Source organism: Elgaria multicarinata, chromosome 8, assembly GCF_023053635.1.
Source record: "Elgaria multicarinata webbii isolate HBS135686 ecotype San Diego chromosome 8, rElgMul1.1.pri, whole genome shotgun sequence".
In the NCBI taxonomy this organism is placed as follows: domain Eukaryota; kingdom Metazoa; phylum Chordata; class Lepidosauria; order Squamata; family Anguidae; genus Elgaria; species Elgaria multicarinata.
In genome coordinates, this window is record NC_086178.1 from 64357498 (window position 1) to 64381997 (window position 24500).

A 24500-nucleotide genomic window follows, 5' to 3' on the forward strand; every position below is an offset into this window, starting at 1 on the left:
TCACACAGAGGAGGGCCAAGATCTCTTCTCAATCATCCCAGAATACAGGGCATGTAATAATAGGCTCAAGTTACAGGAAGCCAGATTCCACCTGGACACCAGGAAAAACTTCCTCACTGTTAGAGAAGTACGACAATGGAACCAGTTACTTAGGGAGGTTGTGGGCTCTTGCACACTAGAGGCATTCAAGAGGCAGCTGGACAACCATCTGTCAGGGATGCTTTAGGGTGGATTCCTGCATTGAGCAGGGGGTTGGACTTGATGGCCTTCTAGGCCCCTTCCAACTCTTACTATTTTATGATTTGGACTAGAGCATCCATTATGCAACAGTGCTGACTATTAAACCATAATTTTTTATGTAAGGGGATCAAAAGTCATACACTGGCTACAAAATGACAAACGGCTATTGCTGTTTGCATGATTCTGGGAATGGCCATCACCCATTCGTCTTTACCAACTGGAACTCACAGGAATATCATTTCTGAATATGGAGCATAATTTAGCTTTGTGCTAATATGTTTTTGAGAGACCTGTCCTACCCCACGCAAACATGTTTTCAGTATCTACACCTTCTGTAAGCTCATTTCATCTATGCTGAATATTGAATTCTTTTCAATCACTTAATAAACTCAACTATTATTACAAGTTTATCAGAAAAATGTTTAGCTATTTTTATGTAATAAATTTATAAATCAGGTTGGCAGCATCCAGCCACCTCTATTTTATTTGTTAAGTAGAGAAAGTTGCAGTTTGCTGAAGAAATTTGGTGCCAAACCACTAGAATAGATTAATTTAGCTTGCTTTGAAATTGAGTAAATGGAATGAAATAGCCAAAGCTCTGAGTGGTTCACAGAAATCACAAAACAAAAGCTTAAGTTGTGATCAAGACCCCCACTTTTCCTTATTTGGTATCGGCAACTCCCTTGCATCAGTCTCTTTGTTTCCCTCTCATTCATCATGTTGCAGATTTAATTAAGAGCCATCCTTTGCACCATAGACAGCATCTGGGGGACCAAGATAGTTCAGATTCCGGGATCTGGGGTTGGAGATAGAGCTCCAATATCAGATGCAGGAGCCCTGCCTCTTGCAGCCAGCGTGGAGAGAAAATGACCTCAAAGGAGGAAAAGGGGACTGTTCCTCTAGCCTCCCTAGCCGCCTTCTGTCCCGCTGCGCAGATCCCCAGCTCGAATAGCAAAAATTCAGGGTAGGATGAGCACAGAAGCTCTGCATAGTATGCCCATCAGCCTCCAAGTTTGGAGGCTGATGGGCATCCTGGTAGGATTGCAGCATGAATAAGGGGCCGGTCCAAGCTATGCTGTCTGTTTAGGAATGAAGTTATAGTTATAACACCTTGGCCCATTCCTTACTTTGTACTTAATGTTCTTTTATCCTGGAACTACAGTCCTCATTGGCTTGGGTATTTGCTACTTGAAGGACTGCCTTTTCCCAGAGGAATCTGCCCAAACTTCACCGTCTTCAGCAGAAAAAATTAGATTAGGTGGGTAGTGAGGGTCTTTTTGAATTGGAAGCCACTGTATTTGAAATGCCTTCTTCACAAGTAATCCCAATATCAACTTTAGTTGCCCAGACGTTCCAGCATCTCTTACACGTAGTTTTAATTTTACTGATACTGCTGTCTCTCTATACTTTGACTATTATATTTTTAATTGAATGCCACTGTGAGAACTTATGTTGAGGGGTAGCTGACATATTTTCTAAACAAGTTACATCTGTGCCTACAAGAAAGAAGTTTAGACTGTTAAAGAAAGATAATTAATTTGGCAGGGGAAAGAGAAGGAGGTCCTAGGGTAGGACTACCTTCTTTACAGAGAAAAATGGCCAAGTGTTAAAAGACTTCCATCATCATGCAACCTATTAAAGGCAAATAGGGCTACAACTTTCTCATCTTACCGCAAAACTTTACAGCAAGAACCCTTCAGCAATTTAGCAGTATACTCATCTCTAAATATGCACCACAGAATATGTACATAATACACAAGCATATTTATTTGTAATTCACAACAAAAAAAATCACATGGTTTTAAAAGAATAATCCCAGGTTATTATCAAATCATTTACTCCACATTTGCACTCATTCCAAAGTCTCTTACAGCTTCCGAGGTGAAGATGACAGGGCAGGTTGAGGAATGTAGCTATAATAGGTCAGAAAAGCAGAGAAACATACAAATACCTTTAAATGAGCAACACTAGAAATCAAGAAATGTAACCTCAGAATTAAATAAAAAGGAAAACAGATCAAATATGTTTGGGACCGTGAAGGCTTTAATATCAAAAGGCATCCATGGAATGGCTTCCTCCATTTTAAAAATGGCAAAAGGTATTTAAGGTTATGGCACTGGGGCACCCATCCTGGCAAACACTCACAGTAAAACACTCTTTGCTCAATGCATAAATCTATAGCAATATACAGAACTTTTCAAGTAAAAGGACAGTGGTCCAAAAGAATCATTTTCATTTACTAAAGAGAAGAAAGGGAAATGGCTATCTTGTTTTCTTTTCTCCATCCAATGGCTGGTCTGTTTCAGAATCATACAGGCATTTCTCCACACACCTCCTTGGGAACCAGCCTCTAATTCTCTTCCCATCTAACAGCGAGAGAAAAAGGCAGAAGTTAGCCACAGAATATAGCAGCATTTGTCAGAGATCTTGCCCACCCCCAATTCTATTATTGTAGAAATCCATACTATCAAAGACTAAGCCTTTTTATTCTCTCCTGTGGATACCTAAATCTATCCCAGAGAACAAAGAATCTGTAACCAAAATGCCACAACACCTACTACTTTGAAAACACGTAGTTAATATTCTGGTGAAATCCGACATAGATATGGCAAGAGTCTGATCACGGTAGTGAACAGGTTGAACTTCTTTTTGGTCACCATAGAATTCCTAGTTTCATTTTACTCTCTTTTCTGCAGGTCCTATACACCTCAAAATATTGCTTGCAAACTACTCTTAGGTTGCTTTGCAGTACCTTCTGAAGGCCTAGTACTTAGACCAAGACCCCTAAGTGTTTCCCCATGTAATTACCCTCAATTGCTGAAGCAGTAATTTTGTCTCCGTACATCCAGTGTCTGAAAAGATAATGAATAAGACATCATAGTTTGCCCTAGAAATATTTTTCAATCCAAATAATAATAATAATAATAATAATAATAATAATAATAATAATAGTAGTAGTAGTAGTAGTAGTAGTTGTTTCTTACCCGCCTCTCCCTCTGGATTGAGGCGGGGAACAACATCAAATACAAAAGTACTATAAAATACATAAAACTGATTAAAAACATATAAAACTACTACATCATTAAAATAAAAGCAAGACAACTTAAAATTTGACCGGGTAGGCCTGCGAGAAAAGATCAGTCTTTATAGCTTTTTTTTTAAATTCAGGAAGACTGTTAAGTTGGAGAATCTCCTCCGGCAGGCCGTTCTACACTCTGGGAGCGGCAGAAGAGAAGGTCCTCTGGGTAATGGTTGTCAGCCTAATTTTGGCTGACTGAAGTAAATTCTTCCCAAAGGACCTCAGTGTGCAGGGCAGATTGTATGGGAGGCGGCCATCCGGCAGGTAACCTGGGCCCAAACCATGTAGGGCTTTAAAGGTAATAACCAACACTTTGTACTTCGCCTGGAAACTAATTGGCAGCCAGAAAAGTGATTTTAAAAACAAAACAAAACATGGGCACTAACTTCAGTCCTCTGGTGGCTAAAATCTGATCCCCTTTGAGAAGAACAATTCGAGGTTCCTCGGTGCAAGGAGTTGTGAAGAGAGTCCTCAAGCCTTTTGTAACAGGGCAACAGGCACCACTGTAGTCTTCTATTGCTCGGTACCGCACCTGAAAAGGTTTTGAGTGATTGTCGTAAATATACACTGCTTGACACTAATTGCTGTCTACAAACTGCATCCTATGAACCTGGCCTCCATGGTCAAAACAAGACGTACAACAGGTTACATGAATGTGTGATCTCCTGACTCAAGTGTGATGGAGTAAAGGTGTCACTATAAGCTTAACTACAAGTTTGTGTGTGAGAATTAGATAAACTTTAGGAAGAAAAATCAGCATGCTTCTGAATACTAGGTACTGGGAAATGACAGTGGGAGAGGGCTGTTGCCCTCACGTCCTGCTTGTAGGCTTCTCAGAAGCATCTGATTAACTACTGTGGAGCAGACAGACCTGTGGTTTGGTCTGTCAGTATGTAGTCCTTTGATTATGTATGCTTATTATGAAATGAAAGCCACCTGGGTTTGGAGTTTAGAAGAGCATGTCTAGAAGAAGGCAAGCATGTCCCACGAGTGAAGGAGAGGAAGGGCACAATGGAAAAAGTAGGGATGTGCAAGCCTTGGGCCTTGGACTTGGAAGTCCAAAGCATGGAGGCCATTTTATGGTGGATCCACCATTTTATGAAGGATCCACCATTTCCTTGCATAGACCATTGATCACTGAAAACAAATTAAACAATTAATAAGTAAAACCAGTATAGAATTTTAAAACAGTACAGGCTTGGTGAATTTAGCCATCAAAGGCTTTGTTAAACAGCCATGTCTTAACTTGGCGCCGAAATGAAGCCAGTGCCGGCGCCAGTTGCACCTCCAACGGGAGGGCATTCCACAGCCGGGGTGCCACAACAGAGAAAGCATGTCCCTTGTCCCTCTATGGTGGGGAACAGAGTGGCTGAGCCTGAGTTCAAGGCAGGGAAAATGTTTTCTGTCCTTTTGGGGCTGGGTAAAGGTCATTGTATGCAGATAGGATGATCAGAGGAACCTTATGTATGCCTACTCAGTAATTCCTACAGAATACCATGTAAGCATGCCCAGGATGGCAACTTTAAGTGGGTCTTTTCTTGTGCTTTTATGGAGTAAAATATGTAGATTGGCTTGGGAGTTCAGACTGTTCCTATGCTTATACTCAGTCTCGCGGGTGAATTACTTGTCTTTTGACTAGCCATGCCCCAATGGCAGCCATTGTGTAACTAGGCACGTCCCCTGTGGGAGCCATTTTGTGGTGGTGCCCACAGCAATTTCTCAAATTTTGTTTATTTATATCCTACCTTTTTTCCTTCAAGGAACCCAAAGCAATGTACACAATCCTCCTCTCCATTTTATCTTTGCAATGACAACCCTGTGAGACAGTTTGGGCTGAAAGTCTGTGACTGGCCCAAAGTCATCTGGTGAGCTTCTATGGCTATGTGGGGATTAGAACCCACATCTCCTGGCGCCAAGTCCAACACTCTAACCATTACACCACACGGGCTCTCGATTCCCAAATTCCCAAGGGTACCCATGAATCCAAAATGTATGTCAATGCCATTTATGCTTGACACATATAATTATGTGTCAAGCTTAAGTGTTTTCCCAAAAAGACATAGCAAAGTAACTTTGAAACCCAAGACTGTATATAAGAATAAACAGATAACAAGTTACACGAAAGCCATGTATTTTTAAGAGTAACACTTACTGGCGCTTTAACAAGTGCAGTTGTACTTACGCTTCTCACTCTCTTGTCAGCTTTTTGTTTCAACTGCTCTATCTGCAAGAGATTATGCACAGGAGAATTAAAGTGGATTTCATTGGAGCCCCATTTCTCAGCTTTCAATATACTCGAGTCCATTACATTGTGTGTACGTTTGGGGAAAGAGCCTACCGTCAGACTGTACTGATGGCAGCCTTCCCTTATGGGCCACTCTAAGCCATCTCCCTCGGGGTTTCCAGACCATGTGAACACTTGCTTGAAGTTATTCCACTTGCTTCCCAGGTCATAAGGAAAAACGAAGGTTTCTCTCGTTTGGTAATATTGAATGCGATCTTTGGCCTACAAGGGGTGTACACAAGTACAGTTTGCAAGAGGAATACACTCATATTAGGTGTTGGCATAGCCCATGAACTACATGAGATTTCTGAATGTAATTCACTGTATAACTGACAGGAGGGGGAGTAAATGCTGCTCTGTATGCCAAACAGTAATCCCATGTAACTCCCAATGAAAAGAACAGAAACTGATTTAGAAGAAAGAAGCCTCAAGTGAGGGAGGAAAAGACAAATCAATCACTCCAAGCCACATGCTAGGACAAACGGAGCCTAGGAAGACCCATTATTATAATTTGTAGGGGTCTAAGGTCATTATGACCTATAAAGCCCTATACAGCTTTGAACAAAACTACCAAAAAGATCACATTTTCAATTTTCAATTTAATACACTGCATGCTTTTAAAGCTGCAGGTTCCTCAGCAGATTTGGGATTTCAAAACATCTATAGGATCAGTTTCTCTTTAGAACAAAGACGACCAAAACAAGCTGTGTTGATTAATTTCACCAGGCCTTGGCGCACAGAGATGACTCTGGGATTTGATTTGTCATATCCCTTAAAAACACAACATTAAAAACGTGCATCACTTTAAAGAGTGAAATAACCAGAAATGTCTTCTTAGCTGCTTCTGTTAAAATATCAGCGTGGGTATCAGCAATGTTGCTGTGGTGTTTTTTCTTCTTCTTACTAACTTAAGCAGTTTCTTTCACTAAATTTGAACATTCTGAACATAAGAAGAGCCCTGATGCTGGATCAGACCAAGGGTCCATCTAGTCCAGCACTCTGTTCACACAGTGGCCAACCAGCCATTGGCCAGGGATGAACAAGCAGGACACCCATGTTCCCCAGAAACTGGTGCACACAGGCTTACTGACTCGAATACTGAAGATACATGTCTTGCACTGTCTCCTCTAATACGAATAAGCCTTTAATTTTGTTGTATTACACTGACCTCTAGTGTTGCAATGGCAGTAGTTATTAAAACACTATTTTCAATTTCAAGAGCTGCTTCACGTATTATTGCCTACATGCACAGCACATGTAGATAGATTTAGGGTGTGTCCCCCGTGCAGGAAGACACAAACAGTGATACAGCCTCTTTCCTAAACCCAAAGACTTCTTTTGTGCATTTTACAGGATGTTGTTTAATAGGTAACAGAAGCACCTCCTATCCAACCTCTTCCTACCAAGCAGCTACTAAAGACAAAGGAGCACCTTTCCATTTCAGGCACTGGCAAACTTATGAACACAACATTTAAGAAGCATGAATTTGGGAAATACAAAGCAACAGATGGGACAAGAGGCAAAAAGAAGAATTTAGAGAATTATGGAATTTTGCCATAAACGAAATAGCTACCACATTTGCTAGATTTATCTCCTGTTTGAAGCATCTTTGAAGGGGCTCTGCTTGCAAGATGTTGACAGGTTCCTATAGGAAAGCACCCTACCTGTGGAGTGACTTAATTAATAAAACATGGAATCATGGAATCTATTATTTAGCTATCTGCTTGCATATGCAGAGAGAAGCAATACAAAAGTATCTTTAATTTTATTCTTAATAATATATTAAGACTTTGAATAAAAGCCTACCTTTTCTTCAATCCATGATTCTATTGAAGTTTTATTCCTTAAAATTACTTTCATCTGAAAGGAAGATTAATTTATATATAGAAGTGCATCAAGTGAACAAACAGAAAATCATTTCGCGGAACCTGCATTCAGAACATGGCAGGGAAACATTTTCGTTTCTCTAATAATTGTAAACACGGGGGGCCAACAGGGTCTTCTGGGTTCCCTCTGCGCCACCCATTCAGATGGATGAGCAGTTCAGCACGGAGCACCTTACTTATGACTTCATGAATTCCAGTGTGGAAGAAGGGAAGGACAATCATAAACAAAATAAACAAAACTGTGGAAGTTTTCATAAGTGACATTAATGTTGGATTGTTTTCATTATATAGCGGCTTCCTATAGCAATAGTAAGCAAGATGAAAAGGAATAATGTTGAGGTGAGGTGGCAGCAAGTTGCTCTCGCTCTACTTGGACAATTTCTAATTGACAACTTTTTATATAAAAAAAGTTAAACAATATTAAACATTATTATTTTATTATGTTCTGATTCATTTTGGACGTTATTTGTTTTGTGAATCATTCTCCCAGCCATTTGTTACTCCTCAACTAAAATGAGAGACCCCCACTTTCTTCCTCCCTTCCCTTTCTGCCATTATCCCAGCAGCCTCCTTCTCACCCCTCCCTTTCATTCACACACACACACACACACACACAGAGTCCCTCCCTGGACATATAGGAAACCCAGCTAGTTCAGCCAGTGAAATTACTCTCCAAATTGTGCAGCTACAGAAAAGGAGTCGCAGCATAAGAGGCAATTTACAATACAGGAAGACAGAAAGAGTTGCTTCCCCTCTTCTCAACAACATGGTTTGCTGCCTCCCCACAATCCAATCGCACAGCTAGTCTATTTTATAAGAAAATATCCAACTCACCTGGATAACAAACAACATACCAACTGCTATGGTGGTCCCCAATGCCAATCCCAAGGCAAATAAAGATGCAGCAAATGCAGACAACCCAAAAGGAATGATTGGGCGGGGGTCTCGTCTCACTGCACTCATATCAATCTTTACAGAACTCCAGCCAAAGGACACCTATGAAAGGGAAACAAAAAGAATATAGAAATCAGGAAAACGGCTGACTGCAGAAGCAAATTGAGTTACCTAGTGGGGAAAAAACACTCTAAACACAACTATCTCTTGGCACAGGCTCAAAATTCATCATATTTGTTGTTCTACAATACATGCCTAAGCAAGCTGGGCCTCTCATAAGTTTTGTCTTGCCTGAAGAAGATCTTTGGTTGATTATTAACATGCTTTCCCATATTTTTTTTAACCATAACCCAAGCTTGAATGAGTGATACATAAACCATTTGTTATTTTTATCGCACTCTTCATCAGAAAAAGCTCCCAGAGTGATTCTAAGCTACACTTTTGGCATTTAGTAGATTTCTGGAGAACCACCAGACTCATTGACAACTTTCTATTTAAAGTTAATGATTCTGTAAAAAAGCACTGAAAGCGCCCCCACTCTTAGTTTTGACTGCTTTAAGGTATACTCAGTATTAGGTTGGGCTTGTAAACAAGCAGTGCGTGTGCAGGAAGAAACAAAGAAAACATGGCATAAAGCAAAAGCCACATGCTTCCAAAGAGGCACCAGATGTACATATGTCAGAACAGTAAGCATTGGGACACACAAAGAATGTTATCTGTTATTTAACCACTGCAGATGTCAAGCAGGGTAGGGCTAAGGAAGCTGTACTTCCAGAGGTGAATTTCTCAATTCTGTAGATGTTTAAGACAGTCACAAGAGCTTTTTCTTACCCTGTTATAAAGCTGAGTGTACATGGTCATGACAAAAATGAAAGCAGCATGGATACATCCAAGTGGGGCTAGCAGAAGAAAGAGAGTGAAGGAGGCATGATTCTGAAACCCACAGCAGTTATTGATCCAAGGGCAGTGATGGTCCATCTTCATCACACACCTAAGAAGCAATCCAAGTTTAATACTCCTGTTCAACAAGCATACTACCTGTCAGACCTTCCTACTCTCATTCACCAGAACTGGGGAAGACCACCAACCCCATTTTCAGAAGATACGTGTGTTTGGTGTATTGTTGTTTTTTAACCAGGTTTAGAGATCAATGTGACATGGCAAATATGATGTGGGCATCTACTTCTAGGTTCCATAAAACATCAGAACTCATTGCAAAGGTATTATGCCACATGATTAAATGACTGTGAAATGTATAGGATATGTATTAGCAACAATACCTGTTACATTTTCGGCAGTGATGCGAACGTGGAGCCTTGTAAGACTGGCATATTTTACAGTACTGAAGTTGTATGCAGTCCTGAGAGTTTTCCTCAAAAAATATAAAGAGAAAACAGATAAGGATCTTGTTCCTAGTCTGAAGACTACATTTTAGCACTTTCTCTTGTTTCATTATTCCATCTGGGTGTGGTTCCTGTTCTAACTGAAAAAGGGAGTCCCACTCTGCAGCTCTTTGGCAATCCTCCCTTTAAAAACGTATTCACTAGATTGACAGGAGAAACAAATGCTCTATTCATGTGCATATTCAAGCACCAATCCTGCAAGTAACAAGAATAAATGGGGAATTTCATACTACGGAAAGCAGCCTGTCTATATATAATAAAATTCAGTCTAACATGCAGGCATTCCTCCTGTTTTAAAATGTACGCCACTCCATTTCCAGTCCTATAACATTATTTTCAAATAAATACACATTAGATTAGACTTGTATCACAGCTTGTTCAATGGGTCTCATTTCCAAGTGAGCATGCACAAGCCTGCTGCCACGCTCACTGGAATTGGAGCATGTTTAATTCTGTTTAAGCCATTCCTTCCCCCACCCCTCCAGGAAAATGACTTTGAATTTGCCAGCTAGGGGGGAGAGAGAGAGAGAGAGAGAGATTGAAATCTGATTGGCAGCTAATGCACAGCTAGTGCTGTGCAGGGAGTGCATGTGGTCATCTGGAGGTAATGTTTACTCACCACAGGCGACAACTGAGTTTGACGTCAAACAATAGTCTAGATGGAGAGTGAGTTTATTTATTTATTTATTACATTTTTATACTGCCCAATAGCCGAAGCCGAAGCAGTTCACAAAAACCGCCCAGAGATGGGTGAATTTCCTATTGTACTCTGGGAAGATTTAGTTCCCATTTTTATATTATATCGGTCATAAAACAGGGCCCACTGATCCTGTTCTAGGCTAGAATCTGCTAGGTTTAAGGAAGGAGCTTCGACTGATAGCCAAGAATACCTCTGGGGCAAAAATAAAATAAAAAATATTTTCATGATATTATTTGCTTACTGGTTTCCATTGAATGGGGACATATCCAGGGCCAACAAACATGGCATTGAAGTAATTGTAAAGGATCATAACAGTCCAATTGATGAGCATGATGAAGTTGATACTTCCTCCAGTTGTGTCCAAAGGCCAATACCACAGAACAGCATCGATCATAGCCATGGTGGAGCATATTGCTATTACACTGAGCGCTATGATAGGACCCCAGTGGCACAGTCTTTTCAGTTCATGGAGATTTTCAAACTTGATAACTGAACAAAGCACTCCCATTTTCAGCCCAAACGAGTTCCTATTTTAAGCAGTTCCTTTCATGAACACGTTTCCATTTGTCATAAGTTTTCATCTCTACAACAATGGTTACATGTCCAAGGAGCAAGTGCCAAGTTGATGGGGTTAAGCCATTTCTGGTGTCTGAAAGAATCATCAGGTGTAGACGCCCTTCACACAAGTTGCTGAAGAAATGCAGCCTCTACAGTCTACCTAAACAAATACAGAAAGAAACAGTCTAATAACAACCACAAAACAGCAACAATTTTAAAGTCAACAAAAAGAAAGGAAGGAAGGAAGGACGGAAGAACCACAGGTTAACAACAACAGTGCTGTTTCTGACATAGGCCCTGTTCAGACGTCTTGGGCCAATAAATCATGCTCTGTCAGCCCAGAATGAGTTGAGTGCCAGCACATTTCTTCCCTCTTCTCTTCATGTGTCTGGCTCATGTGCTGGATTGTTAAGACACTGCTTGAAATGACTTCTGAATTGGGAAACAGTGTTTTATACACTGCTTCAAATCAGGATATTAGATAAAAATAGCAAACCAAACCAAATAGCCGCTTCCTGTGCTGATGCACAGACAACTATTTCTTTAGTAGAGGGAAATGATACAGAAATATTTTATTAAACAAACCCCCAAACACTGTCTTTTTTCATTTCATTCATTATATTTCTATACTGTCCCATAGCTGAAGCTCTTTGGACAGTTCACAAAAATTAAAAACCATTAAAAGTAAAAAAAAGCAAAAAGCAAATGCGTAAAAATATAGAAAGGTAACACACATGGACAACCAGTGTTGGTGCCAGAATCCTAAGGTATTTTTCCTTGAGCAGTACTCATGATACACAGCAAACGGCAGATTGCAATATATCAGTGAGATTAAGCAGAAGTTTAGATCTCTGCCACTTCATCCAGTTTATTTTTCTCTTGGTAAAAACAAAAACTGTATACAATAAAGTAATAAGGTGCCTACCAAGCACTTGGAAATTTAAAATAATTTCCCCTCGTAACTCTTTGCCACAAATGAGAGTAGGCATTTAGTTCAGCCTCTTAGTTCTAAAACAAATAACCAGATTGTTTAACACAATGATTCTCAAATTGTGCATGAAGGACACACAAAATCATAATTTTCTTAACATGGATGGCTCTAGGTACAAAGTACAAGTGTGCAGGGAAAATGGCCTGCTATATCTTGTTATCTGGCCATGCCAACTCCCAGTCAGCCCACAAAAGAAGCCAAGAAACCACTACGTCTCTACATTAGCCTCTACATTTCTACATGTTTGAATCGTGGAACCTTATGCAAGGACACAGCAGAATTATCTAGCTTCAAATGAGGTGCACCTAGAATAGGGACTCATACAGAAAGCCAGTGTGCTGTAGTAGTTAGAGTATTGAACTGGGACTCGGGAGATCCAGGTTCTAGTCCCCATTCAGTTGTGAAGCTCACTGGGTAACTGAGTCAGTCACTGACTCTCAGCCTAGCTTACCTCATAGAGTTGCTGTGAGAATTAAATAGAGGGGAAGAAATTAATGTATGCCACTTCAGGCTTCTTAGTGGAAACGTGGGATACAAATGTAACAAATAAAATAAACAATACATAAAATGAAAGGCTGGGTTCTGCTCAGAGTATGTAATCCTGCATACTCAAAATATATGAACATATGAAGTGGCCTTACACTAAATCAGACCACTGATCCATCCAGCCCAAGACTATTTTGACTGGCTGCCATCTTTTCTATTACCCATTGCCTGATCCTCTTACTTGGAGATGCTGGGGATAGAACCTGGGACCTTCTGCATGCAAAGCAGTTGTTCTTCCCCTGAGCTACGGGACCAACCCTTCTCAAAGTAAGCCTTGTTCAGGTGACATTGGATGTGTCTATACCTTTCTCCTTTTTAAAAGGGGGTGTCTCAGCTCTGAGAAGTTTGGAAAATACTAATTTAGTCTGTAAAATATATTATCATCGTCCTTGACAATTCGAAAAATAAATAAATATTGCGTCTCACCTCACTTTCTGCTTGGCGGAAACTTGAATTAAGGACCATCTACTCTGCTAATTTCTTGTTTCCTTCAAGCCCTTTAGCCATTTTTGGGGTGTAACAGCAACTTTAACCATTCTGCTTGCACTTGGCAGTACAAAAGCACGAACAGGCAAGCTAGTCCTGCTGCCTGCCCACCCAATTTTACAGAATACCACATGAAATATAAAATGAAGTGAAACAATTGACAGAGCTGACGCCACCCTAGTTTACAAGTACTAAGCTACACAATGAAGGAGAGAAACATATTACATGTGGGTAGGAGGAAAAAGCAATTTGATACTAGGGGCACAAACCTACATCTAACTTTCTACAAATAAAAAAGGAAAATTCTCCTTGCTAAATAGGGCAGGGGAAGTCTCTGTGATAACTTAGTCAGCAGGAAGTGACTGTGGAAAGTAGTCTGATAAAACCAGCCATCCTCATAATTTGACAAACAGCTCAATGATCTTGGGCACCATCAGGCACCTTGCAGGGAAACTGAACAAGAGCAAGCGCTGCCTGCTATATTTGCAAGTATAGGAAGGGGCAGCTTGAAGAAGAAGGGGGGGAGAAGAAAAAGGGCCCCCGATTGGTTTCCCTAAACGTCTACAGGCTATTTTCTGTGGACTTGCTGCCACAGAACTATAGATGTGTTCTCTTCATAAAAACTCTTTAATAAGATGTTAATAACAAACAAATAAATAATAACAACCAGAAACTCTGGAAGTTAACTACTTTCTTCCCATGGCCACTCAGAAAAAAAAGCAGGTCTTCCCCTCTCCGCTAACAGCACCTCTATGCCTTTAACAATTAAACCCCGGCGTCCGCTCCACCCGTTGTACTACTGCCTTTTGCACTAACGGTTGTTAAAGGGCTGTGTAATAGGCAATGGTTCAACAGGTGAAGCGAGTGCCATCCTTGCGTTTTCACGCAAAGGCAAAGCAGCACCCGTTGGATGTCTGTCTGTCCCGAAACAATTAAAGGCACAGAAGCCACCGACAGAAAAGGAAAAAGAGAGGGGGAGGGGGGGAATATGGCAAAGGATTAATAGACTCCGAGAGACTGGAGCGAAGGCTAAAGGCTGATCACGAGGAGGCAGCCACTCCCTCCTCCTCCTCCTCCTCCTCTACCCCGCGGCTAAAGGAGAACCTGAGATGCCTTCACAGAGGATGGGGAAGGCTCGATGCCCCCTCCCCGGTGCCCCCCTTCCCCACACGGAACAAGGCGCCTTACCAGGCAGCGCCTAAGAGAGATTCCTTCCCCGCCTCGCGCCTGTTCGCTCCCTGCGTCCACTTTCCCGGGGCACCTTGATAGAACCCGGACATAGAACCCGGCGGTTCCGCCCTCACTTGGACGCGCCCTCACTAGCCTGGCATGTGCACTGGCAAAATACGTCCCCGTCCCCCCCCCACAGAGGGATTTGAGGCACAATGCTTTGATAGGGAACAAGACACTTTGCCCCTGCTCAGAGATCAAAGTCAGACGTCTCAGGTGGAAGTGAAACTTTAGCATAGTAAATAGGGTTAAGAGCTGAGTTCTCTCCGATGCAACTTTTGCCCCTTGCTTAGAAGCTAAGCCGCAGAAAGAAGCGTCTGGTGATGAAGCCGGGGAAAGTGCCGGCTGGCGCAACTACGGTAGACGCGTGAGGAGGGTGCGGATACCACAGCGGAACCTTGTTTGGCGCCTGGAAGTTCCAAGAGGGAATGTTGTGGATGGCGCGCAACCCGGAAGTCTGGCAGTGACAGGAGCAGCGGCTGAGTGGAGTTGGGTTTCTTCGGCTGCTCGAGGGAGTCGAGGGTCTCGCCAGTCGCCTCCATTCCCAAGCGGGCTGCTTTTGGGCACCCAGGCCTCGCCGTCGCTGCCGCCACCACAATGTCCTCCGACTTCGAGGGCTACGAGCAGGACTTCTCGGTTCTCACCGCGGAGATCACGAACCGCATCGGGAAGGTGCCCAAGTTGCTAGGAGGTGAGCGGGGCGGGGGGAAGGGGCGGCGCCTTCGGCAGCAGCTGGGAGAGATTCGGGCTGTCACGACCGCGCTTCCCTCTCACCAACAGGCAGAAAAACAGGAGTAAAGCCTTGCTGGATCAGACCAACTGTCTGTCCAGCCCAGCAACCTGTTTGCCACAGTGGCCAGCCAGATGACTCTGAGGAGCCCACAAGCAGGGCAATAGCCTCAAAGGTTGGGTGGGTCGTTACCCGAGATAGGCCTTTTTCAGTGCTTGGAAGTGCTGATTGCAGACCCCTGCCATTCATTTTCAGTGTGGAGTCCTTAAAAGCAACTTAGTACTCACATTTGTAATCAGACTGTTGTTGACACTTGAATACATCCTGGAGGTGGGGGGGATCGTATATTTATTAAATGTATTAAAACATTTGTATCCCACCCTATATCACTATAAATTGCATACAGCCCAATCCTATGTCTGATTGCTTGGAAAGTCTTGCTACATTGAGTGGAACTTACTCCTGAGTAAGTGTGCAGAGGATTGCAATCTAAAATACAATATAATTTTAGGCAGCGGCTGACATGGGTGGGATGACTGCTGTCTTAGTGCCTTGTGCTGCTGCAAGAATGCTGGCCTGCATCTTCTGAAAGTTTGTATGGACTTCTGAAACCAGAGGACCCAAGGGAGCTCAGCTGGACAGATACAGAGTACATGTGCAAACTTGAGACAAAGTCTAAGTGGGAGGAAATGGGATGTAATGTGGGAGGGATATGGGAGCAGTGAGATGGCTGGATGTTATGCAAATAGCTAGAAAGCATCCTGTTCTGTGGCAGGATCAGAAGCTTTTTTCAGTACCATTTTGAGGCTTTGCTTGATTTTTGCTTGTGTTTGGTGCTTCATCCTTCAAGACTAGACTCCCACTGTACATCTATACAAGGCTGTGTACCAAAAACATGATCATTAACTCAAAATTCAAGGCTAATAGTTGTCCATGGCTCCATTAGAAAACACCAGTAACCCATGTCTCTACATACACAGACACCCACCCACCCCAAGTGTGAGTAGTACTAAACACAAAACTTGTACCTGCAAAAGATATGTTCTTACCATGTCTTTAAAACAGAGCCCCCAACCCCAAAACTGAGGTGCAAATTACTAATGAAGAATTTCTTGCTCTACAGCGTAAAATTAATTTTTGGTAATTCAAAATGATTTTCATCTATGCTTTTTATTTTGTATCTAGATGAGAAGAGGCAAATGGTTTCAAATGTGGAGAAGCACCTGGAAGAAGCAAGAGAGCTGGTAAGTTGTGGAGTTTCTCAGTTGTTATGCAACACAGATGGAAGTGAGTTAGCTGGAGATATGCTACCACATATTATCAACTGTGAGACTGAGAACAGGTTGTTTGTGGAGGTGCTTGCTTTGGCTACTTGTTGCCTAATTCTGAGATGATAATCTTTTTTGAGGGGTGGGGAATGGATGATGAGAATGAGCAAGCAAGGGAGAGACAATAAAAATAGATTACTGAAGGCTGTGGGAAGAGATTATACTCTGCCAATTCCATAACACACTCCCTCGCATATGCTCAGTTCTCTCCTTTTCTTTCTGCACCTCCATTTCTGTTACCTCTCTTTCTTTTTCCCTGCCCACAGTCCAATTTCTTAATTTAGAGAGAACCTCCTTTTCTCTGTGTACTCCGAATTGCTTTTTTCCCTGCAACATCATAGGAATCTTTGCAGTTCATTTCTTGCCCCCTTTTCCCCTATTTCCCCCCACTCCACATAGCTCTCTGTGCTACTACATCTTAACTATTCCCTCTTTCACTTTCCCACAGCTCTTCCTGCATTCTATGCCCCCCCATTTCCTCTGTTCATAGTGTGCTGTTGCTCTTCTGTACTACCACAAGTCTTTCAGAATCCCTCTCTTTGTTAGCTCTAGAGACGTAAAATTTCTGGAAATTTTGAAGTCATGGAAAAAACCCTGTTTCCCCCTGTTTTTGGGGGGTGGGGAAGAAATTTTTGAAAAAATTGAAAAAAAGAAGAAATAATATTAGCACTTTTTACGGATTAAAAGTCACTTTGTTACTTTAGGAACATAAAATGTAATTATGTACAAGTTGGTTTGTCATAAAATTATCACATTTGGTATATTAAAAGTTTTGCCAGTTTATGAGGAACAGGCAATTTTTTAAAAAAAACAACATCAGAAGAAACCATCAACATTAGTAACAAAGAAAATTATTTATGTCTCCGCTAGTTCTCTGCAGTGTCAAGTAGACATAAAGCACCCATTCCATAAAGAGAACTGGAAAAGATTGAATATGCATGAGATTTAATCAGACTCATTTTCTAAGCTATAGCTATCACTATCAGTTTGTCTCTGCTTCAATGGCAGTGCCCCCTAGAGGCAGAAATGCATCTTGCTCTTGCATTTGAGAGTTGCTTGTCCTCGGTGCACAGAAATTGTAATAATCTGATACTGTACATAGTTTTTAGAAATCATTTGGAGACGTAAATATATGAATACCTTGTCTTAAATATTTTGTCCATCATGCTAAAATAAATCATTCCATAATCCATTGTCAAACTTAATTAGAGGGTAATGCCAGGTGTGTTGATCAAAAATGTGGAAGATAAGGATGAATGCTAGTCTGAATCTAAATGGCCTTGCTTATACAAATGTGAACGAAATGAGTGTGTGCGTGAGAGAAAGAGAGGAGCAATCTCCACCTTTTCCTTCTTCCTCTGGGACTGCTACAGTTGTTGATGGGATGTCAATGGCATAGAGTTAATCACATTTTTCCTTAGGGATGCTTGTGTGATACTTGGGATCTAATTAATTACCATATTCAGGATCAAGAAAAAAAATCCTCTGGGTCTGATTAGCTAGTGACCTTGAAGTTATCCCTTGTGTAGGTTGTGATTGAACTGCATATTATAGCTGGTGCATGAAGTTTGATACTTATGCTTATCTGGTACATAGTCTCCATACAAATGTCATGTATTCTTGCACAACATCCATGCTGTAAGGAGCATGCTATGAGCTACAAGCAGAGCCTATTTTTAACAGCTTCACTGAAGGACCTATAATATGTCATTTGGCCCTGATTCACTTGTTTTTAAAAGTATGCCTTTATTGCAGGCATCCTTTTACTCTGTGCTTCCAGCATGCTATCATTTTATTCATTTATTTACTGTAGTCATATACTGCCTTACATTTATCAAGTCCAGAGTAGGTCACAATAAATTAAAACAAAAAAAATAAAACACAGTACCATAAAACATAATAAAACAGTAGATCAAACAGCATTACATTATAGTCACAGGCTGGATTTAACATGCCTCAATGAATAAATAAATAAATAGGTTTTCACCTGGCATCTAAAGGAAAAGAACATAGGCACTAGGTGAGCTTCCTTGGGGAAGGCATTCCATAGTTGGGACACGACAGCCAAAAAGTCCTATCTGTAGAGTGTTTATTGCATGGAAGATTGCCAAAGGAAAGGAAGTTTTGCAAAATGCTACCATATTTCTAAGAGAATGGAATTTATAAAATGAATGAGTTCATATGTTTTATTTGATCACTTTTGAGCTTTATTCATCTCCTATCAACTGCTAAGGTGGTGTTAGTTGCCATGCAGCATGTTAGTTTCCTTTTTAATTTGTTTGTCCAAGTAATTATAGCACTGTTTAAACTGCTAGTTTAAACATCAGTAGGTTCTTGCTAATGAGACAACAGTAAATTCCAGGAAAGAAGGCTGGGTAGCAGACCTGTCAGACATGAGGCCCAAGGCCATGTAATGACATGAACTATTGATGAAGAGTGCTTTGTTGACCAGGCCATACATTGTAAACCTTTCTGTAAAGGTTTAAGCAACTTTGCCCTCACCGTCTCATACAATCAACAGTTCTGTAAGTAATGTTCACTAATTTCCATCACATTTTCTCTGCAGTTATATTTTCTATCTGGATAAGAGGTTTTCAGTTATCTGTCTGTTAGAGATATGTAGATAATCTGATTAAAAATTAAACTAGAATCATAGAATCATAGAGTTGGAAGTGGCCTATAAGGCCATCAAGTCCAACCCCCTGCTCAATGCAGTAATCCACGCTAAAGCATCCCTGACAGATGGTTGTCCAGCTGCCTCTTGAAAGCCTCTAGTGTGGGAGAGCCCACAACCTCCCTAGGCAACTGATTCCATTGTCGTACTGCTCTAACAGTCAGGAAGTTAGCTAGATATTATGTATTTATGTTTTAGATAAACATAAGACGAGACCACATTACGCCAGTCCTTTTCCAGCTTCATTGGCTGCCAGTCCAGGTCTGGGCCCGATTCAAAGTGCTGGTATTAACATTTAAAGCCCTAAACGGCTTGGGGCCAGGTTATCTGAAGGAATGCCTCGCCTCCGATATGTACCTGCCCGGACCCTAAGGTCGTCCACAGGGACCCTTCTCTGTGAGCCCCTGCCAAAGGAAGTGAGTCAGGTGGCTACCAGGAGGAGGGCCTTCTCTGCTGTGGCACCCCGGCTGTGGAATGAGCTCCCTAAGGAGGTTCGCTTGGCACCTACATTATATGCTTTTAGACGCCAGGTGAAGACCTTTTTATTCTCCCAGCATTTTAACAGTCTATAAATAAATTTTAACTTGGCGTTTTAAATTTGTAATTTTGCATTTCTGCTGTTTTTATCTGGTTGAGCTTTTATATTGTATTTTATACTATGGTTTTATACTGTTGTTTTATACTTTGAATGTTTTTAATTTTTGTGAACCGCCCAGAGAGCTTCGGCTATTGGGCGGTATAGAAATGTAATAAATAAATAAATAAATAGATTACAATAAAGGTTATTATATAATAATAAACAGCCAATAAAATCTTAGCATTAAAACTATCAAGCATTCATATTTAATGGCATATAAAGTAGAACTCAACCAAACTATAGTAATCTGTACTTGAAATTTATACTCTCTCTCCCTCTCTCTCTCTTCCTTTTTAGTCTCATCTATAAAGACATTTTATTAACGTCTTCCAATACTTGATTGAATTATTACTTAAAGAGCTTTCCCAGAATAGCTGAGACACAATATCTTTTGGTTCTGTGTCTCACGTTTTACATTTAATTGCAGAGGTATCTTAGATGAAGAGAAAAAGGGTTATGAGAAGTGTTGAAGTCTGATTGCAACTAGAAACCTATATTTGAGAGCAATAAATTAATAGTAATCCATCCACTAGTAGAGCAATTTGGACTTCAAACTATAACTATGGTTCTAGTTCACATGGTGTATTCTTCATGTTGAAAAATAGGTCAAGAGTATTAAGTAGAAAAATTGTTCTGTTCTACAAGGGAATGTTTATCCATCATACCCCTCTTGTGGATTCATTAAAGCAATCCACGTTGAATACTCTGACCTTTGACAAATCATTTAATCTATGCTTTAGCTTCTTTGATCAACATGTAAGGGTGACAATTTCCTACTTCACGTAAGTGATAAAGGCAAAGTATTAATTATAAAAGGCATTGATAACTAAATAGTTATAGGACAATCTTTCCTTTACTACAATCCTTTAAGAAAAAAAGAGAGCTCCTGTTAATGTAATACCACAAAAAACTGATGCTATGTCTTTGTGGTAACAAATCACTCACTTTTACTTCTCTGTGCAAAATAGTCCTCAATTTTTAAATGTTAGAATGAGTTGAAGTTAAGCTAAGGCTCATTATTTTTCCTCCTTCTTGTGTCATAATATGAACAAAATTGGCTGACTTTTCTCTAAGATTAAAAAGAATATCCTGTTTTAACATTTCCATCCTAATGATGATCTTCATTTAATGTACTTCGTTTTTCGTTCATGCTGTTGTTTTCAGATCTTGCTGCTAACGCTTCGAGACAGGTGCTTAATGCAATTACTGACTTTAAGCAATTACCTAACATGTTGGTGATTAATGTCAAGGCTTGCATATAAAAATCAATTTGAACAAAACTGGCTAAGGAACACAACTCATTAAAAGGGTCTCTGGAACAGGCTGCTGCCATAGAAATCAAACCTGAAACATTGCCACCCAAAGCCTGTGGTTCTAACAGACAAGTACTATGCAGGAATTTGATTTAGATGTGGGCTCAGGAAGCCTAAGGCTTACCTCCTATATTCATTGAATAGGGTTTAGACTTACTGAACTCATTAGGGCTTACTCTTGTGAGTCTTCATACAATTGGGGTGTTAAGCACCTGTTTTTCCAAGGTAAAGCACCCAGTTTTATTTATTTGAATTCATTTGTTCTTTCTGGAGGGATTCATAGCTATAGACATGGTGGTCAATAGATATGCGTGTACATCTCTTATTAAACTCTGTACTTCTCTCAGATCTGCTAACTTTTTATAGTGACTTTGGGGTGGGGCTTGCAGGAAGGGCACAGAACAAATGGTAAGTCACTAGATGAGGGATAATGAGTCTTATAAATAGATTTGAACATTTTGCTCAGAAGCAAATAGTACCCTGTAAATCAGAATTTAATTAAGCATCCCTCCTTCTGTTCATTTGGCTATCCCCTCAAATCAACAGGATGAAAACAAAACAGTATATTTAATAACTCAGCAATGTGAATGTAAATGTCTTGACCAGAAGGTTCACATGTGCCACGAACTTGAAACAGTTAAACTAGCACATAAAGCTTGTAGAATGCTACCATTGACCTCCTTTTTTAAACCCTACATGCAACTGCATTAGGATTTCAGACTGTTGGTTAAGCTGCTGCCTTTGGAGTGCCATGTTGTTAATATGTATACCATGTATGTTGTTGGCATGGAGATAACATTTGGTTTGTAGTTATGGTCAGGTAGTCTCAAAATTATTGTATTGCTTGACACTAGTCTGTGTTATCTATATTGGTTTATGAGTTGTAATGTATTCAGAATTTTCAATGGCAACCTCAGGTTGAAATTAATGTCATTTAAGGCTCTCTTGTGTAAGTAAGTTTGAAAAGGCAGAAGGTGCTTGGAGGACTATCTGTTAGCTTTCACTTGCACACTAATAAAGAAGCCTTATATTGGTGTTCGCCTGGCAGAGGCAATACATAATCAAGGTGGCTGAATCATGTACCTTCAAATTATATACTACCAAATGAACAATAGCAACAATAACCTACCTTGTATTTGTTCTTTGCTTTAGAACTTTTAAAGTATTTCATATATTTTGCCTTTGATGCAATTCAAATGTGCAGACATAATTTATTTATCCCTTGCTTTTTGATGGTCAAAGCAGCCTAACAAGTCCAAGCATTTGTTGTTACTTGCTTTGCCTTGGATAACCCCAAAAGGCAAGAATAATAATGAATAAAAAGTTTTTTGCCATTTAAGTATCTAGCCAAGAGTTTATGAAAGAATGCATTGCAAGTTTGACATTCACATTTCTCCTTTCTAATTAATTAATACATAATACTTACAAGCAGCCTCTGCTCATATAGTCACAGTTAGCTCAAGCCAATCCAGATAGGCTATCCAGAAGAATACCATGTTTGATGGTATTGAAAGCTGCTGAAAGTTTCAGGAGAATTGACAGGGTTGCACTCCTTCTCTCTCTCTCTAACTCTCTCTCTTTCTCAGTCATCCCACAGGGTTGCTAAGGCAGTTCCCATCCCAAAACCAAACCTAAAATGCGATTGAAATGAATCTAGATAATCAGTTTCATCCAAGAGTGACTGGATTTTCCCAGCCATCACTCTACCAACCACCATTCTGTCACCATTCTGTAACAACTGTCCTATAGTTGTTAATGTTGTTTGGGTCCAGTTAGGTTTAGAGCATGAGAATATAAGAAGAGCCATGCTGGATCAGACCAAGGGTCCATCTAGTCCAGCATTCTGTTCATACACTGGCCAACCAGCTGTTGATTAGAAACCCACAAAGAGGACATGAGTACAACAGCACCCTCCTACCCATGTTCCCCAGCAACTGGTATGCATAAGCATACTGCCTCTAATATTGGAGATACCATATAGCCATCAGGACTTGTTTCCATTGTCTAAACCCCTTTTTGAGCCATCCAAATTGGTGGCCATCACTACATCTTCTGGTAGCAAATTCCATAGTTTTACTATGCATTGCGTGAAGAAGTACTTTCTTTTATCTGTCCTGAATCTCCAAATTTATCTGTCCTGAATAACGCAGGCACATGATTAAAACAAAAATAAGAACACCTGTGCCTTTTGGTGTCATCCCTTTAGTGGTGGGCTTACTGCCCAAGCCAACTTTCTTTTTAAATTGATGATCAGTCCATTATATTGAAAGGGTTAAGTGTGCACATGACAACCATATTTTCAACCACATGTGCGAGAATTGTACATGTCAGGATTGGCTGCAACATTATGGTGAAATAGTCCTTTGTTACTCCCATTTTAGCTTATTTTGAAATTAGATTTGGTATCATTAGCATTTGAAGGATGTTTAAGTATTCCAATTTAAATTTATTTGAATAATGGAATGAACAATCGAGAACAAACAAAATCATTCTGTGACAAAACTTCTCCACATGATTTTTGTCTACCCTGGTTTCTCTCCCACTAGTTAACCAAATGTGTCAGAGAAATTGAATTTGTAGTTGTTTATAATGGACCTTCCAATTGAGATGCAATGCAGGCCATTAGTGAAATTTAAAACTTCCTTGGGGTATTTAACAACGCTTTTCATTGATGACAATTTAGACTGAGACATCACTCTAATAGCAAATTAAGCTGCTGTGTATCAACAGAATCGGAGCCCAAACAGGCCACTGAGATACAAGAGGAAGTAATCATCAGGTTCAGGTTCAGGGAGAGCACCAAGGTTTGCAGGTGCACTATTTTAAGTAAAAAAAAGTAACAGAACAAAAAACAGCCTTATGAGTATGGCACATGCCTGATAGTCACAGAATGTTAAGTGTTAGCTGGAAAGGGGTAATGAACAGCCTCCCCTAACTTGGTAAGTTCCAGATGTTTTGGACCACAGCTCCCATCATGCCTAATCATTGCCCTTACTCACTGCAGCTGATGGGAGTTGTAGTCCAAAAGGGCACCAGGTTGGGGAAGGCTGAAACAAAGTATCCTTAACAGGATCACTCATTTCTGTTAGGAGGTGAGGATGCACTGTCCTGGGTCATTCAGAAGTCACTACATTAGTGAACTGTGAATATCACTCACTTTACCAACAACCCTGCTAATTTTATGTGACACTGGAGATGAAAAAGGGATGATTTCCAGGTATTTGATCTTTTCAGGGATTGTTGACTCCATTTATTTCAACCTATGGTTTTATCTTTGGAAAAATGATTGTGTAAAACACCTTCATGTGAAGCTGCCTTATATAAAGTCAAATGGCTAGTCCTTCTCTGTTTTCTCAGAGTCATTTTCAAAGGTCTCTAGAACGTCTTTCCAAGCCTTACTAGTTGAGAGTTTTTGAGAGCTACCACTGAACCATCCCCCACAAACTTTCCAGACAGGAACAACCTGCTATTTAATTGAATCTCATAATTGAGGACTCTGTTCCAGAAAAAGCATTAAAAAA

General features: G+C 40.5%; 2 protein-coding genes across 7 annotated transcripts in view; one reads left to right on the forward strand and one right to left on the reverse strand.

Annotated features, from left to right (window-relative positions):
* Window positions 1-1985: 1985 nt before the first annotated feature.
* ZDHHC6 (zinc finger DHHC-type palmitoyltransferase 6) lies at window positions 1986-14334 on the reverse strand. Of its 2 annotated transcripts, none has more exons than XM_063132652.1 (11): window positions 14256-14334; window positions 10728-11204; window positions 9664-9755; window positions 9215-9374; window positions 8324-8485; window positions 7410-7463; window positions 5658-5825; window positions 5502-5543; window positions 3706-3851; window positions 3049-3092; window positions 1986-2606 (listed from the first exon to the last, which is right to left on the reverse strand). In XM_063132652.1, exons 2-11 carry the CDS (start codon window positions 10992-10994, stop codon window positions 2503-2505), a joined length of 1239 nt encoding a protein of 412 aa, XP_062988722.1. In that variant the 5' UTR covers window positions 10995-11204; window positions 14256-14334; the 3' UTR covers window positions 1986-2502. The 2 variants fall into 2 exon arrangements, with proteins under 2 accessions (XP_062988722.1, XP_062988723.1); XM_063132653.1 differs by having other exon boundaries at window positions 10728-11200; window positions 14256-14329.
* A 445-nt stretch (window positions 14335-14779) lies between these two features.
* The window catches only part of VTI1A (vesicle transport through interaction with t-SNAREs 1A), a 282424-nt gene continuing 272703 nt past the window's right edge, over window positions 14780-24500 (forward strand). For 2 of the 5 annotated variants that reach the window (XM_063132654.1, XM_063132658.1), the window contains exons 1-2: window positions 14781-14988; window positions 16213-16271. In XM_063132654.1, coding sequence (XP_062988724.1) covers window positions 14895-14988; window positions 16213-16271 — 153 coding nt within the window. In that variant the 5' untranslated portion in view covers window positions 14781-14894. Of the gene's footprint in view, window positions 14989-16212; window positions 16272-24500 lie in introns of all 5 variants that reach the window. The other 3 variants (XM_063132656.1, XM_063132659.1, XM_063132657.1) reach the window with 2 other exon arrangements.

Excerpts from the sequence above, each read along its gene's own strand:
- ZDHHC6 (XM_063132652.1), bottom strand. The coding sequence starts at position 10,994 with ATGGGAGTGCTTTGTTCAGTTATCAAGTTTGAAAATCTCCATGAACTG. Across the intron at positions 9,756-10,727 it reads TCCCCATTCAATGGAAACCA|GAAAACTCTCAGGACTGCAT; the intron begins GTAAGCAAATAA and ends ATATTTTTTGAG. Across the intron at positions 9,375-9,663 it reads CACTGCCGAAAATGTAACAG|GTGTGTGATGAAGATGGACC; the intron begins GTATTGTTGCTA and ends ATTGCTTCTTAG.